At 38.2% G+C, this 15653-nt stretch overlaps 1 protein-coding gene across 9 annotated transcripts in view; it reads left to right on the top strand.

The window, feature by feature from the left end:
• The window catches only part of POU2F1 (POU class 2 homeobox 1), a 119620-nt gene that overhangs the window by 55483 nt on the left and 48484 nt on the right, over window positions 1-15653 (top strand). For all 9 annotated transcript variants that reach the window (XR_003256274.1, XR_003256273.1, XR_003256272.1 and 6 more), the window contains 2 exons: window positions 5948-6013; window positions 12971-13071. Coding sequence is in view for 6 of the 9 variants with exons in the window: in XM_026083389.1 (XP_025939174.1) it covers window positions 5948-6013; window positions 12971-13071 (167 nt within the window). In the remaining 3 variants the exon portion in view is untranslated. The remainder of the gene's footprint in view (window positions 1-5947; window positions 6014-12970; window positions 13072-15653) is intronic.

Below are 15653 nucleotides of genomic sequence, written 5' to 3'. Positions count from 1 at the left end.
CTCTTTCCTATYCTCCAGTCCTTCAGCATGTTTTATGGTTCAGTAGCAAGTATGCTGATTATCGTAGGTGGTTTGAAGATGCAACCTGGGTGTAAAGTGTCCCTTTAAAATATCCCAGCTCCATAGTAAGCTTTGTTTAGCTATTTTGTGTACACTTGTGGAAGAGGTTAATAGTAGGGGAGGTTTTGTGTGTGTGTGTGTGTGTGTGGTAGTTTTTTAACTGGGAAGCCACTGGGAAGTATAAAACTAAATCCATTTTGATTTCACTTAGGCTAGATTAGTGGGTGTCGAATGTTACACAATACTTGACATATCCACTGCTGCTAACTTGGCCGTTGCAAGGGATTACCAGATAATGAATCACCAAGCTCTTTAGCCATTTAAAAAGACTTGTGCTGCTTCCTTGCCCGAGTGTTACCCTCTTCGCTGAGTAGCACCGTCTTGTGACGGTCTCTGTTAGGATGTGGAAAACTCCACGCAGATGTGCGAGCGCTGGTTTGACAGCTCTGCGTTCAGATTCTACCTTGCTAATTGTTTTCTTGGGATTATTTGGATTGTGTAGAAAGCTTTTTTCCAAATCCCCTTTATTACTGAAGTTATTGTTGCCAGCAGGAATAAGATTAAAGGTGCTTAAGTCTGTAGAGTTGTTTCTAATTTGTACGTGTCATTTCAGTGGCATTTGAACAGAACTCTGTCTCCTTCCCCTCACTGCTCCCCTGTGGTACGGTGCTCGAGTTAGGGCTGGGAAGCCAAGCTATTGCAAGAAATTTCATTTTGTTCACTAATTATTATGCTGGCACTCGGGAGATAATTTTTCCCTTCATGCACTGCCAATTAATATGCAAATGAGCTGATAAATATTTATACCACAATTTAAATTATGCAGGGAGCTCTTTCAGTGTGCTCTGCAAATGAATTGTTCATGGACTTCAAAGTGCTGGCTGCTGTGCTAACGAGGGGAGATTTGCATAAGGCCCTAATCAGGCGCATACTGATTAAGCTTCATTATGGAAACTGCCAGCTGCAATCTTTGTTTCTATTTTATTACAAAAAGGAGAACTTTTCACGCTTCAGTCGCCTTGACAATGTCAGACACAGCTAGTAGGAGAGACTAAAACTCCACAGAGCGACTGAAGTTTCCCTGTTCAGTTGAAGATTGCTATGGTGTAACTGAAGTTGTGTTTCTTCCCCCACCTCCCCACTCCCTTGCTTTTTCGGTTGAGAGCAGTAGTGTAGGTTTGATAGAAATTGTCATTCTCCCTTTCCTTGGACTATCTGAACCTGTAGAGGATACCACAGCAATGCTGGACTGCAGCGACTACGTTCTAGGTGGGTACCAGCTCAGCTCTTTCTTATAAGTGTTTAATATGGAAATAGAGGGTGTGAGGTTGACTATGCATAGAAGCTTAATCACATATGCAGAGACTAGAGAAGGTATGTGTAAGGCTGAAGCTCACCAGTGAATCGGCAGTGAGTAACTCCCAGATATATATATATATATCTGTATAAGGGAAATACATGTATTTTCCCCTTCCTTTCAAACCAGGAGAATTCTTTTCCTCTATGCAGATGATATTTGCTGTTAGGCTTGGGTAATATTAATACAGACCTTTCACGTTTAGGATTTTAATCTGAGAAACATTTGGCTTCTAACAAACATTGAGACTGAGGACTTGACTTGCATATCCATGTGTTCTGAATATTAAAACATGAAAAAAAAGATAAGAGTGAGTCCCAGTCTCAAAGAATTTACTGGCTGTATTGAGCCATTCCCCAGTAGAATGTATATTATGTCTGTGTATTTTTAATGTAATAGCAAGGTTCTTCATGCGTAATAGAAAATAAGGTGGAGTCCACAGTGGTTGCCATTGATACCATTGCAAGCTGTGCCTAAGGTTACTGGGATAAGGTTTTGCAGAGCTGAGATTCCATTAGGACTACAGAACAGACAAGCTGTAATTTCTTCTTTGTGTAATTCTTATTTATAATAATTGATTGTCCCAATTTGGCAAAAGGTGTTTATTTTCAAAGCTCTTTCTCCAAAGCTCAATATAAAGAATTCTTTTTTCTTTTGATTCCATTATAAATGGTCATAGATGACTGAAGACAGTACATTTTAAAGCAGACATCCAAAAATTTGTTTCTAAACTTGAAGTGGTTCTCTGAAAATGAATTCCTACTGTAAACTTTCAAGTGATTCACTGAATGTTTAGTATCTTTTCACTCATGTTGAATTTTTGTTCTTCCATGTGGGTCAGTGACTCATTTATGCTGGTTCTGATGGAATATAAGGCAATTTCACAGTAATGGGTGAAAGGAAACAGTTAATAAAATTCTGTATTTAGATTTTTGCATGTTTTACTAGATAGGCACAATTCCTAATACTCCAGGTTCATCCAGCATCTGCTTTTTATTTATTCTGAATACCTTTTGAAACGATACTGAGAGACTGTGAAAGCCTGGCACAGTGCTGTCTTGTGTCACACTCAGTTCTGCCAGCAGAGTAGCAGTACTGAATGTATTTGCTCCCGAGAGTTTGATTTCAGTCATGCACCTGCTGCTTTCGATCCTTCCTTCTGTGAAGTTTGTTTTTAGATAATGTTGGCAGAAACTTGTAGCCCAGGGCCTTTATTTAAAACCAAGAAAGGTCTAAAAGAAGGAGAAGGGGAAAAAAAAAAAAAAAGAGGATGAGAGCATTAAGACTTTCTTTAGCCCACTTCATTTGTTTATTCTTTGAATTTATTCATTATTCAGGTTAGTCTTTTAATTTAATCAGAAGGCTTATGAGCTTTCTGACTATGAACTTTATGAGCTTTAAACCAAATCTTTTTTTTTTTTCTTTTTCAGCTGTATAATGAATCTGTAGGTTCTTTATCCTGCAGGTATATATGTATTTTGCCAGTAGCAGTTTTGTGCTTCAGATGTATGTCATACTATTTGCAGTGGAAGTAGCATTGTTCTTGATATTTTCCATGCAGAAAGCCCACAGATTGAACAAGAAATAGTCAGCTGGTGAAATAATGGATGCTATCCTTTCTTTGAACCTCAGCAGTGCTAGAATGATGTTTCTTCATCAGACTTGCTGCTTTTTTCTAGTAGTAGCATTTGTCTGTTTCAAGGATGAATCTCCATAATAAAACATTCTTAATTTAGCCACGCTTCTTTTACTTGAGTAAACTTTATGTGTATGTCTTGTACTAGCAAACACTGAAAACCTTTTAAAAAGGGTTTATTTTGCAGTATAGCCTGACAGAAAACCATCTCTGGGTTGATTTATGGAAAGGGGTCTGTACAACTGTAACTTTGCCCTGAGCAAACTTGCTAGTCATGCAAAAGGTGCCTTCTAAGCACTCGCTGTACAAGCCCCCTTGTACAGAGGGAATATTCACTGCGTGCCCTGGAGTGCTGTGCACAGGACAGTCATGTCCCCCCTCCAGGGCTGCTTGCTTAAACTACCATTAGTATCCTGCATGGTGGCTACAGGACTTCAGTTTCTGCAGCAAACTAGCACAGGAGGCTCAGCCTTGTTTTTCCCTTGCAAGAGCTTCTAAAAATCAGTCAGTAAATGGATCCCATGTTCCTGAGAGATGATGTTGTGAACCTGTGCTCTCCCCTTCTGTGACCAGCCCTATCATGAGCTCAGACTGTCCTCGTGTCAAATAGCCCAACAAGTTAGCCTGCTTTCCACCAAAAAATATATTGGACTTCTAGGATCTCTTTGCTCCTTTTCCTGCTGGATGAAAACTCTTCATCTTTGGGTCACCAAGAGAAGTGTCCCATTAACTTTTCTCTGAACCTAAACTAATTTGAGTAGCCAGCTGTGTGTCAAGGAACAAATTAATGCTGTCTGTCAAATGAATGTTGCCTACAATCAATTTAAATAAATGTGCTGTGCTGTTACCACAACAATAAACTCAATTAAAGGAACGCACAGCTACTACTTAAAAATGTAATTTAAATTTGTTTTATACGCAGATCCAACGGCAAGGAGTAGCAACACAAATAACCTATTTCCCATGTAGCCAGTGGAACCATATTCTCTCCTTTTTAGTGCTTATATCATACTATCCAAATATGAAAAATGATAGAATAAGGAATTAGGAAGCAATAGGTTCTATATCTGCAGCTGTAAGAGAGCTGTCTGTTGAGATGGTGAACTCTTACCTTGAATCCACTAAGCAGATCTTCTGAGGAACAGGGCAAAACTTCCAGCCTTTAGCTGAAATGTGGGCCAGGAACATTTTGTTTGAATGTTTGTCTCCTCTTGCTCCCTGCTTCAAAAAGCAGTGTAACACATCTACCTTGATAATGAGAGTAACGTTGATGGAGGCATGTCTCAAGCCAGTTCAGGTATCTTTTATACGTGGCTGACATTCAAAAAGTTTGCTCATAGTCATAGAAACTTTTTGAGAATGGTTGAGACGCTGAAGAAGCTGAATTAACTTGTTAGGGAAAGGTTCCCATTTGTTAGATTCCTCTGGGTTTTCCAGGCCCTACTTGGTTCAGCTGCGGTTTGCTTATATGGAAAATTATGTTAGTTTTAAAAATATTGGTACATCCTAAATTGGTTTTCCTTAGAGCATGCTGAAGTTCCTCTAAATTTAATGTGCTGTCTATCTTTTCTGTCCTGTATGCTCTTCTTTCTACTTATTCCCAGACAAAATTCAGCGTGACTTGCTTTTCATTCAGGCATTAACTGCTTCGTTCCTTGTGTTTTGTTCATGCTGGTATTACCTTCCCCTGGCTTTGATATCCTGAGGATGGCACCAGTTTTCTCTGGGCAATAGCAGGTGCTAGTACACAGCTATAGACCAGCTTCTCATTTTTAGTTCTTCCATAGACTGCCAAGCAGTGAAGAATCTGGGAATCCTTGGAAATATTTGGGGAAAAGATACAGCAGTTAATACTGTTATTGTATGCCTCTTCAGCCTATTGGTATTTTGGAAATTACTGCCTTGATGGAAGCAGACAACGTCAGTGACATTAAGTATACCTAGCAAGAGAATATCCTGAACTAAAAGGTTCATTTTTTAGCTCATTGAGCTTGTGTTTAACTGGTTATAGGAATGGAAGAATGGGTTTAAGGATTTGCTTATACCTCATTTTATCAATTGGTCTGTCTTCGGATTCTTTTTATAATATGGGTTTGTGATAATGTGGTATACTGAGGTTAGTAGCAAGGAATGAGGAGGTAATAAGCTGGAGAGCTGATGCAGTACAGAGAATATCTGCATAAATTCCTATGGAAGGAAACTATATTCTCTGTCTGCCATCTGGAGAGGCCCTCTGCATTGCACTATGTTCAGCTGACAAGCTTTGAAACTGAGAGCAGGTTTTTCAATAGATTCATTCAGAGGGAGAAGGAAAAGAAAATATACAAAACCTTAGATATTAAAAATATGTAGGAAACATCAACTAACTTAATATCAGTGACATTCCTGTAAACTAAAAATTTAGAATTAGATAATGGCATCTATTTAATTATAACAACTGAGTTTCCTTTTCTTATGGAAAAATAATGTAGGCCATGGTGGTCTGACTTAACGTTTTCGAATCTTTATGTAGTTATTGTTTCTTTTTCTTTCTTTTTCTCTCTTTTTTTTTTCTTGCTTCTCTATGACTGTTTCATTGTGCTGAAAATTAGTAAGTCCTACCTGTCTTTGCCCTCCAACTTTCTATCTTTTATTCCCTTAACACCATGTTTTCACATATGTGAATGATGACATACATAATTTGAAACAGCATTTAACCAGAAAACCCAGTGTTTTGTTCTGCTTCTGGACATGCTTTTTGTTGTACGATAAGCTGAATTAGGGTGAAGTATGTATCACATTTCTGGTGTGTTCTGTACTTTACTTTTTGGACCAGAAGGTATGAATATGTGTGGGGGGTTTTGTTTGTTTTTTTGCTCTGTTACTTTATATCTTTCACTTCTGTTTTAATGCAGACTCAAGAATGAACAATCCGTCAGAAACCAGTAAACCATCAATGGAGAGTGGGGATGGGAACACAGGTAAGAAATGATGTCTTGGTGCACAAATATTTTCTGATGGAATTGAATGGGTGTGAAAAGCAAAATTTCTTCACCAATTTACAGGATGTTTTTTAAGACAACTATTGTTTTTAAGACTTGAATACTGCTTGTCACAATATGCTGAAAATAAATTGTTAACCCTAGTGTATGCAGAGCACTACTCATGCATCATCAATATGTACATAATAGTTCCCATTCCCCCTTCCTCTCTCTGAAATGTTTCTGATAGTGTGGAAAGCCTAGTGGCTGCAGCTCTCCATAAAGCCGTCTCATCCTTTCCTTTCAGAACCTACCTTCAGCTGCCTCTAACGTCGGCACTTTCTTTTTGGGTTGAAATTTTCCATGGTGGATGTGGGCCATTGGCTGATCTTGTTTCCATTTTAGACTTCATTCAAGCTATTGCAACAGTTCTCAAGAACAAGGCAAAGAGAGAAAGCATCATTTCTCAACGCTAAAAAATGTTAGTGACCTTTTCTGTAACGTCTTCATGTGTTAGAACGGACCCTTGAAATTTGGCGGAGGAAGTTGTTGTGTTGCGCCTTTTGGCACATCTTTAAGATGTGGCTAAGTTTTATAAGTCCTTGAAGAAGCATTCAAAGCCACCATAACTCAGTTGCATGACTTAATTCCTTTCTGGAGGTCATTTAAGGTTTGTTTTGGAAACAAGAGAAATGACAACTCTGAAGAGTATATAGAGTCTTCTCTGGGCTCAGGATAGTGTTTGGGCAGAGGAGACTTTAATTTGAAGGAACTTGTTCTTGTTGCTTTGAGAGAGCTCTAGCTTCTTTCCATGAGAAAAATAATTTTTTCTCCTCTCTTGTTCAATATTAAGAGTTTTCTTTTATTTTTGACTCTGGAAACTGTGATGGAATTAACAATTTATTGCACTTTTTGCTGTTATCTCCTCATTCTGTTTGAAAGGCTTTACAGCTAACAGTAACTGACCGTTTCCAGTGCTGATCCAAGAGACTGGATGTTTTCTGCCAATAGAGGGCGTCAGTCAAAAGGAATTCAGCTCACTTATCAATGTGTTTTTTTTATTATTTGCATCTCAGTTTTTATAATTCCAGTTGTGTTGGTAATAGGGGGSTACCAGTCCTTTCTTGTACAAAAATGATTTATAATGAATTTAATACTCTTTTAGGATGATATGAAGCATTATTTTCAAAAATCTACAAGCTGTAAATATTTCATAGTCATAGATATCATCAACAGAACAAAGGCTTTAAATCTCTTTTCCATAGAATCATTGTAACTAGAAGTGCGTTCTAAGAAAATGTAGACTTCCTCCTTTGTTTGACCGCAGTTCCCTGCATACGCTTTCTCAAAAGAGTGCATCCCCTGGTGGACGTCTTCAAATGCAACTTTACCTAGCAGTTTTGCCTAAATTAAACTCTTAAAGAGGAAGACTTAGTTTATTTATAGGTAGTTCATTATCACGTAAGTATTCCCTCTGCTTTAGTAGAACCCTAACTTTGCTGTCCTGCAGCAAATAGATCATCAGTATAACAGATGTGAGCATGGGCTGATCAGCATAAGGATAGTGGTAACGGTATAAAGAAATTGCTGGATTATAAAGCTGCACATAGATGCTGTTGTCACAAAAGGGGATACAGTGCCTGTGTTTTTTCTATTCTAATACTAAGGCTGCTTTATTACAAACGTTTGATTACTCTCTTGATGGCATTTGCTTGGACCTTTTGCAAGCATTACTTCTGTAATTTAAATGTTCCCAGTCATTCATTTAAGAATTTTTAGATGATGCAAACTGAAAGAATCTAGAATTTTTGAGGTCTCTTGGTTCTGCAGTCTTTACTTTGTTTTTACATGTAGTGCTTATAAATAATTGGAGGTAGTGCTTAATAACATTTGTGATGTTCTTTGGGGACTCAAGCATCAATTACATTAGTCAACTGGTAGATTTTTAAATCCTGAAAGGAATATTTATGAAACGTAACTTCAGGTTTTTGACCAGGGTACCTAATTTATGGTTCTAGGCTCTGTGCATACTTAGTAAAAAGAACTCAGCTTTTACTTAAATGCTATGGGCTAGAAGTGCCATTGATTGTATAGGAAGTTAAATGCATAAGGATAAATTTTATGAAGACCGAGTTCTTATTTTTGTAACTTTTTGATAACTCCACTCGTTTCCCAGTGATGTTTGTAAATCACTTGTCTCATGTTTAAGCACTGCTAGTCTATCTATTAATCCTCAGTGGATGTTTGTTTGAGTCAATGCTGTTTCAAACCTCTAGTAAGATGATGCAACTTGACAATTTCAGGAGAAATTGCTATAGTGCATGAAATCTGCATCTGGCAGAGCTAGCATCTTCAGAAAAAATATGATTGTCACTGGTAAAGATGACTTAAATCAGAAGTTCTGTGAGTTAATAGCTAATTTTCATGGAAATTAGCAAATCAGGGTTCTCTGCTTCTAATACTATTTAGGGAACGTAGTAAAGTCCCCTGAATAGATTAGTCACAATAAAATGCCTGAAACAGATTTTAACTTTTGAGTTTTCATGCTAATTTTATTCTCTTTTAAGCAGCTGAAAAAGTAACCTGTATTTCAGATTCCCCCCCCCCCCCAAAAAAAAAAAAAAAAAAGTCTTGTGCTGGCTGACTGTTTCCGTAAGAATGTGGTTTGATGAACTGATCTTCAGTATTGCAGAATTGCACAAATCTTTTCCAACCTTTGGTTGTGTCTGGACGGGCCACCTAGTATCTACTGGAAAAGAGAAAGAAAAGCATGACTGAGTGTCTTATAGTAAACTGATGGCCTTTCTTTTTCCTTATTGAGCTTACAACATTTTCCAAAACTATTCAGCCTTTTCTTCTTTTTTGTTTAATGACTATTACTTTTTTCAGTGATGTGCAGATGCAGTACTTTAAAGTATCCGCATATAACTTCTGTGAAAACTCTAGTCAATAACATGCATTGACATAGCAAAAATAAGTTTTGTAAGTGTAGTATTTGAAAGAAGTATTCTAAATATTCTTCTTTGCAGTGCTTCATTCCCCGAGATTAAATTTCCAGTTTCCATAAAAGGAAAGCCTATGGAAGAGGGACCATGAAACACACTTTCACAGCTAAATTTTGACCAAATATCAGTATTATGTGTTTTAATAATGTTGATTAGGAATCAATGACTTCTGGGTAATGGGGATCCCCCCCGCTAACTGTTCCGGGGTCACATTAATGGAACGGGAGGATTCAGTAGGCAGCTCTCCTTTTTCTGAGCCAAGGAGGAGGGGGAAATGTGGAAATGTAGTGCAGATGCTGGGAGACACTGAGAGCACAGTGCAGATGGCTACCTATTCAACTTCTCCCTTCTCCTGATTTTGCTTCCCTTCCTGCATCCTTTCCTGCACCTTACTGCACATCTCCAGACCTGTAATCCCTCACTCCACCTCTTCTTGTGCAGTTTGCAAATTTGGCCTAAATTGTGATAACTGTGACCTTGGATTTTGAAAGTATATTCTTCTGTTCCATTTTTTCCTGCCTTTATACTCTGCAGGTATGATCCCAAGGCAGTATAAAGTAATCCAAATTCAGGGTGCCTTGGTTCTTTCTGTTCTTATTTTTTTTCTTGTGCTGCGGCTAACCTACAGTAGCACTGAGCAATGCGGCTCAAAGATCTGAGTTACTGAAAATTAATTGCACTTAGTTTTCCTCCAAACCAGCTTCCTAAAGTTGCTTATCACATGGCTGAATTTATGCCAGAATTTAAGGTTGCTTAAATTGCATTGGACTAGAAGGGTGAAATTTCATATTATAGCTTGATTCAGTCTAAGAGCTTGCTGCCACTGAGAACAGGGAGGGCTTGCTTCCCTATTGCTATCTCCCTGACCTCCCTTGCTATGCAGTACCATGCACTGCTTTGCCCTCTCTGCTGCTTGTCGGACCCTGAGCTAAGTTAATTCATCTCACTTATCTGGCAAAGCACTAACTTGCCCCAAACCAAGAGTGAACAGTTCACATGAATAGTCCTCTCTTCAGTTAGCAAGTTGAATTAACTTACTGCAGGGTCCATAAAATATCAGAGGGGGTGGAACAGGGACAATACACCTGGGAGCAAGAAGAGAGGGGAGATGAGATCTCACTCTCACTTTTTATTTTTTTATTTTTTTTTGTTGCTGATGAGCTGTTAGATCTGCTCTAGCAGTTATGTGGGAGCTGGGATGGAGATGGAAAAGAGATTGTTAAGAAGAGGTAGGCCATGCATCTGCCATATCTTTAATCATCATGTCTGTGTATTTAATTCTTACCTTGAGCAGAAGTGGCACCATGCTCCTTTTGTCCCTTATAGTGTGCTGACCTTCTGCACCTGAGAGCTCCATCTTCCAGTGTCCTTCTCCAATTTCTTGGCTTCCACAGGAGGAGTGTCATGTCCTTCTGAGCACCTTAGGGGCAAGGCCTCTCGCATGCTGGACTCAAAGTTCATTTTCCCCACTGTTCTTCAAAAGATGTGGGCATCCTGTGATAAATGCAAGGATGTGTGGTAGCGTTCCTTCTAAAACTAAGGCTGCGTGTGAAGGAAAGGGGACACTCTGCTTTTGGATACCAAAAAGCTTAAGATGCAAGTAGAACAGAGTGAACAGGTGGAGTGTGGGGCTTTTTTGGCTTGGGTATATTGTAAAGGCATGGATTTGGGGAGGATTGGGGAGAGGGTGTTGATCCTTCAAGAATCAATTTAAAGTGAATGTTATTTTCTCGCAGCACTTGTCTAAGCTGGGTTTTGGGCCTGTGGAGATTTTAGCTCAGACTTGGAAGTCAATTTGTTTGAAACTGTCAACCCTAGTAGAATGGTTTCACATTTCCATCTGAAGAGTCAGCCAAAGTGCTAACTGGGCTATTTCTGTACACATGCACAGCAGTGCCCTTCTCATATGGTATCGTGATTTGATGCTGTTTTGGAAGACAGTTAACTAGACCCGCTTCACCTATTTCTTTAAGGTTAGGTTTCCAGCTAGTTTTCTCAGAAAAGGAAAAATTTTTGGACCCTTGCGAGTTTCTGGTTAGAATGAGGAATATCTGCTTCATAATGTGTTTTCTTATATTGTGGTGTTTTTTTTGGGGGGGGGGGGAGTATGCAGGGAGGTGGTGTTCCTGACTGCAGGTGGGAAACGGCTCATACAAAGCATTCACATAAGTGRGGAGGGGTAGATTGTTTTCTTTTGATTACAGTAGCTATTTCTCAGGAGTGACTTTTATATCCTTAGTCAACCATCCTCCCATTCTCTTTGGACTTCTGCATTGACAGAGTTCCAGGGTTTACTGGAAAAAATGAATGTAGGTGAGACCCTTCCAGCTCTTTCCAGCAGACCTTCTTTCTTACTTACTTTTGAGGAATGCATTCAGGTTGCATTTGTCTAATTCAGGCCAGTGATAGTCCTTCCATTCAATTTGGATGGAACTGTAATTTTAAACTCATTAAGCAAAATAATTTTATATGGGTTAAAATTTGAATGTTTTTAAGCTGTCTGTGGCAGTAACAGGTGTGTTTAAGTCTGTAAATCCTGGCCCAAAACATAGAAGATAATGAAAAACTGAAAACTGATCAATTCCCTCCCCCATCCCAAAACAAAAAATACATCAAAGGACCATCTTCGGTACATCTCCTGTAGGTGCTGGAAAGCTTGACTGTCTATACTGTATCTGCATTTAATTGAACAGTGACCCCCATCTTTGAAATTTTGTATCTATGTAAACTGTAGGTCAAACCAACTGTGTAAAATATTGGTGGATCATGTATCTTACTAGTAAAATTTTATGCTTCCTTGATTTTGCAGACATTTCTAAGGAAGTGGATAACCTGGATTTTTTTTACGCAGAAAAATGTAGATGATGGAATGAATTTTGAAGTAGGAATTAGTTGAACATTTGTCCATAGGCATTGAAGAAAAATCTGATTGTCATTAGGGAATAAACATGCAAGTCTAAACCTATTTTTACTTCTTATTTTAATCACCCTATTTTTAAGATGGCATCATTTGTTCCAGAAATTCCATGTAGCTTTATAAACTGAAAATCTCCCTTGTTATTGTTAGCCACTATAGGTAGTAATAATACCCAACTTAGAAAACAGTTGTCACTAATATTGATTTTTATTATCTTCACACAGAGTTATTCTTAAAAGGTTATAGTTATAGCTGCTCTTGGCAGAGGAGAATTCCGTGATAGTTTCTTGTGAAAATATTCAATTATTTTTCTCATAACCAGACGATTTGGGGTAGTTTGGGGGCTTTCGTGTCTTTCAAGCCCTTTAGGGCTTCCTTTAGGAGGAAGAAGACAAAAATGTAATAAAACGATCAGTTTGTAGTTATTTCAAAGTGGATGAGAACAAAAGCAAGCACAGTCGGTTATTTTATATGATGAGAGCTCTGCACAAAGGTTCATGAAAATGCTGAGGTATCTTTTATCAAAAGAGCAAAATTTTGGCCCATAACTGTTACATACATGCATACAATACTTCTGTCTTGCTCAAGTATTATTTTCCCTGTCCTTAGTGAAAGTTGACTATATATGAACTTTCTTTCTGCCACTTTCTGAGCTTCAAAATGGCCTTCAGCTATTGGGTAGAGAGTGCATGCAAAATTTAAATGTAATTTAATCTTAGCAACATGCAGTCATTCTGTTCTCAAACCATGGCAAAGGATGATAGTGTAATGGTGTGCACAGGGTAAGTAGGATCATAGAAATTAAGGAGACTGTGAAGTTGATTTTGTTCAGCTGACAAATGCTATATTATCAAAGTCTGGGAGTAACAGTGCTTCCTTCATTTCAGTAAAAACACCTCTGATTCTTGTGCCTCTTGGAGGGCTTTTCCACTCCATTCTGATGGGAGAATAGCAGGAGACTTAGGAATATTAAATCTTATTCCATTTGAGTAAAAGTCATAACTAATAGTTCATATTGTCTCTCTGTTTTTCCAGGCACGCAAACAAATGGCCTGGACTTTCAAAAGCAGCCTGTGCCTGTCGGAGGAGCAATCTCTACAGCCCAGGCCCAGGCCTTCCTTGGGCACCTTCATCAGGTAAGAGACCCATTTCAAAGCAGGAAAGACTCAGGCAGGGAGAAACATACCTTTTCTTGTATGTTCTTTCTTTATGTGAATAATGGGTAGTCATGTAAAAGCATGTATGCTTAGACAACATGCTTAAGTACCTTACGTGGGAAAAGGTCTTGTTGTGGGAGGCAGTCATTTCATTGCATTAGGCTATGACTGTGTTGCAAGGAGGGTGAGACCTATCTAGGGGAAATAGCTCCCTTTTGGGGACTTTCGAATACTTAATCTAAGGAAAAAAGTAATGGACATGCCAAGTTGAAAGGCAAGGTCAAATTTTTTGCTAAAGGATTGTATTAGCACAATGGCTGCCTGAATGAGATCCTGAAGCTGTTACTATCTAGGTAAGACACCAGAAGTGGTGCTGRATGGTATTCAGCACTATGCTCCAATCGTTTGAGGTTTTACATGTTAACTAGAAATGTGAAATGATTGTACTTACTAAGCATATATGTCTGTGTGTGTATATACTTATTTATTTAAGAAAAAGCTTTTTGAAGGACATGTTTGCCACATGATATTCAGGTTTCTTCAGGTTTCTACCTACTACCTTTCCTCCACTCTGCTGCTGCTCTGTTTAGGGAATCAAAGCTGAATTTTAGGTATAGGCTGAAGGAAAATGGGGCATCCATAGGCAAAGAGAAAGTGTAAGGAGTATTTTAGGGCTTTTTTTTTGTTGTTGTTGTAGTTTCTTTTGGTAGTTTTCTGCCTGATCGCGCTTGATGTATGAAAACAAATGTCCTGCTTTCTTTCTCTTCCTTGGCACCAAGTTTAAACTTTAAAATACTGCAGCTAATTGGATGACCTTGAATGCTTGAGGTCTGGGGTTGCACAGTTATTGTGGTATAATTGAGATATTGAAGCTTTTATACCTTCTTCTAAGAGCTCAGAACTGCCATTTCATTGTATGGAACATTCAATACTTTTTGTCACATGATTCTAATTTTCCTAGTAGATGCAGTTATGTAGGATATAGGGAGTGCCAGTGTTTGAATTTGCTAAACTTATAGGCTGTTGTAGGATGCCTTATACGGAGAGAAGCTGACTAGTTTTCATGTGTTGTTGGTATGTGTTTAACATGGAGACAGATGCAGATATTCTGAAGAGTTTTATGTGTCTGGTAGTTTGCTTTGGTTTTTGTTTTGTTATATAGATTGATCCAGGACACTAATTGTATTTAGCACAGTATTTTATCTTGCTTTGAAAATGTATTTATTTAACAGCTGTCAGGATCTTTTTAAGTTCATATTTGATAAGGCATTACTCATTTCTTGAAGGCTGGTTGAAAGAAAAATCTCAACTATTCTTTTATGCACCTGTGGGTCTGTGGGAACCTATGGTAAATTTGGCTGTCCTCTTCCAGTATGGCCGCTGTTAGTGGGAGGTGATTCAGTCTTAACATGCAGTGCTTTCCTCCAGACTAATACAAAATATTAGGTACTAGGCAGCATTCAGGCACAATTTAGTTTGGTGCTCTAATTAGAAAATGTTTGTGTAGTAAAAAAGGGATCCAAATTGCATTCAAAGGGACTTTCAGGTGTATGCTGACTGTACCTAAGAGATGTATGTTTTTAGTCCTTTTTTTTTTTTAATGCTGTAATAGATAAAACATTTTTTTTGACTACTATTTTTTTTCTGCTTTTAGTGGGAGACAGCCAGTTTACTTACTGTTTAGACTATGCTCTGTTCTGATTAGTCTCTGCTCAGCTTGTATCAACTCCAGCAAACTATACTTGGATTGTGATGAGGAGGAGCTTTTCTGGGAGAGTTTTCTTAGATATAGAATATACTTAGTAAGTCTGATAGAACTTCATCTGAAAGGATAGGAAGTATTTCTAAAGTGACCTTTAGGGGCTGCCTATACAAATATTCAGTTACTAATTTCATGTAGTGAATTTGAATTAAAACTCTCCATGCTTGCAGATATGTTGATGCTCTTTTATGTGATAAGTATTATGTGGGGATGTCTTTTTATACAGCACACAATGCCACCTTTTGATTTGTTTTTTCTTATCCTTATCTGTTGCCTGGTTTTGAAACCTGGCCAGAGATGGAATTCACTACAGGTTGTAACTTAGACCTTTGAAAGTATTAGTTATTACATAACATTGCTGCTTTATAGTAGGAGTGGTGGTGGAAAAAAAACAAGGAGAGCTTGATTAAAGTGGTCTTCAGTAAATGAACATTTATCACTTACGGTTACAGACAAAATTCTTATTACAGATAAAATAATACTGTTTAAAAATCTTAGCTTCTGAAACATCAATTTCTTTCCACTGCTACCCCACAAGAACTTCTTTGGACTTGGCTGTTAATTGCAAGCATTGCATTTAGCTTTGAGCATACCTGAATCAGTACAGCCTTTGCTAAGTGTCTCCAGTCCTCAGTAWCAAGATGGACAGCAAATACTTGAACGGGCTGATTTATGGAAGAGTTTTTATGCTGTGGGTTTTATGCCAGGCAGTTGATTGCTCCTTTGTCGTGTAAGGAAGCAGGTGAATGCAGTGCGCATATTTGGGGTAAGAGCCATGCTGAAACATTAGAAGGCTGGT

The sequence above is a fragment of the Apteryx rowi genome, unplaced genomic scaffold, assembly GCF_003343035.1.
Source record: "Apteryx rowi isolate R43461 unplaced genomic scaffold, aptRow1 scaffold_60, whole genome shotgun sequence".
NCBI lineage: Eukaryota > Metazoa > Chordata > Aves > Apterygiformes > Apterygidae > Apteryx > Apteryx rowi.
This window is presented reverse-complemented; position numbering and strand designations above follow the sequence as displayed.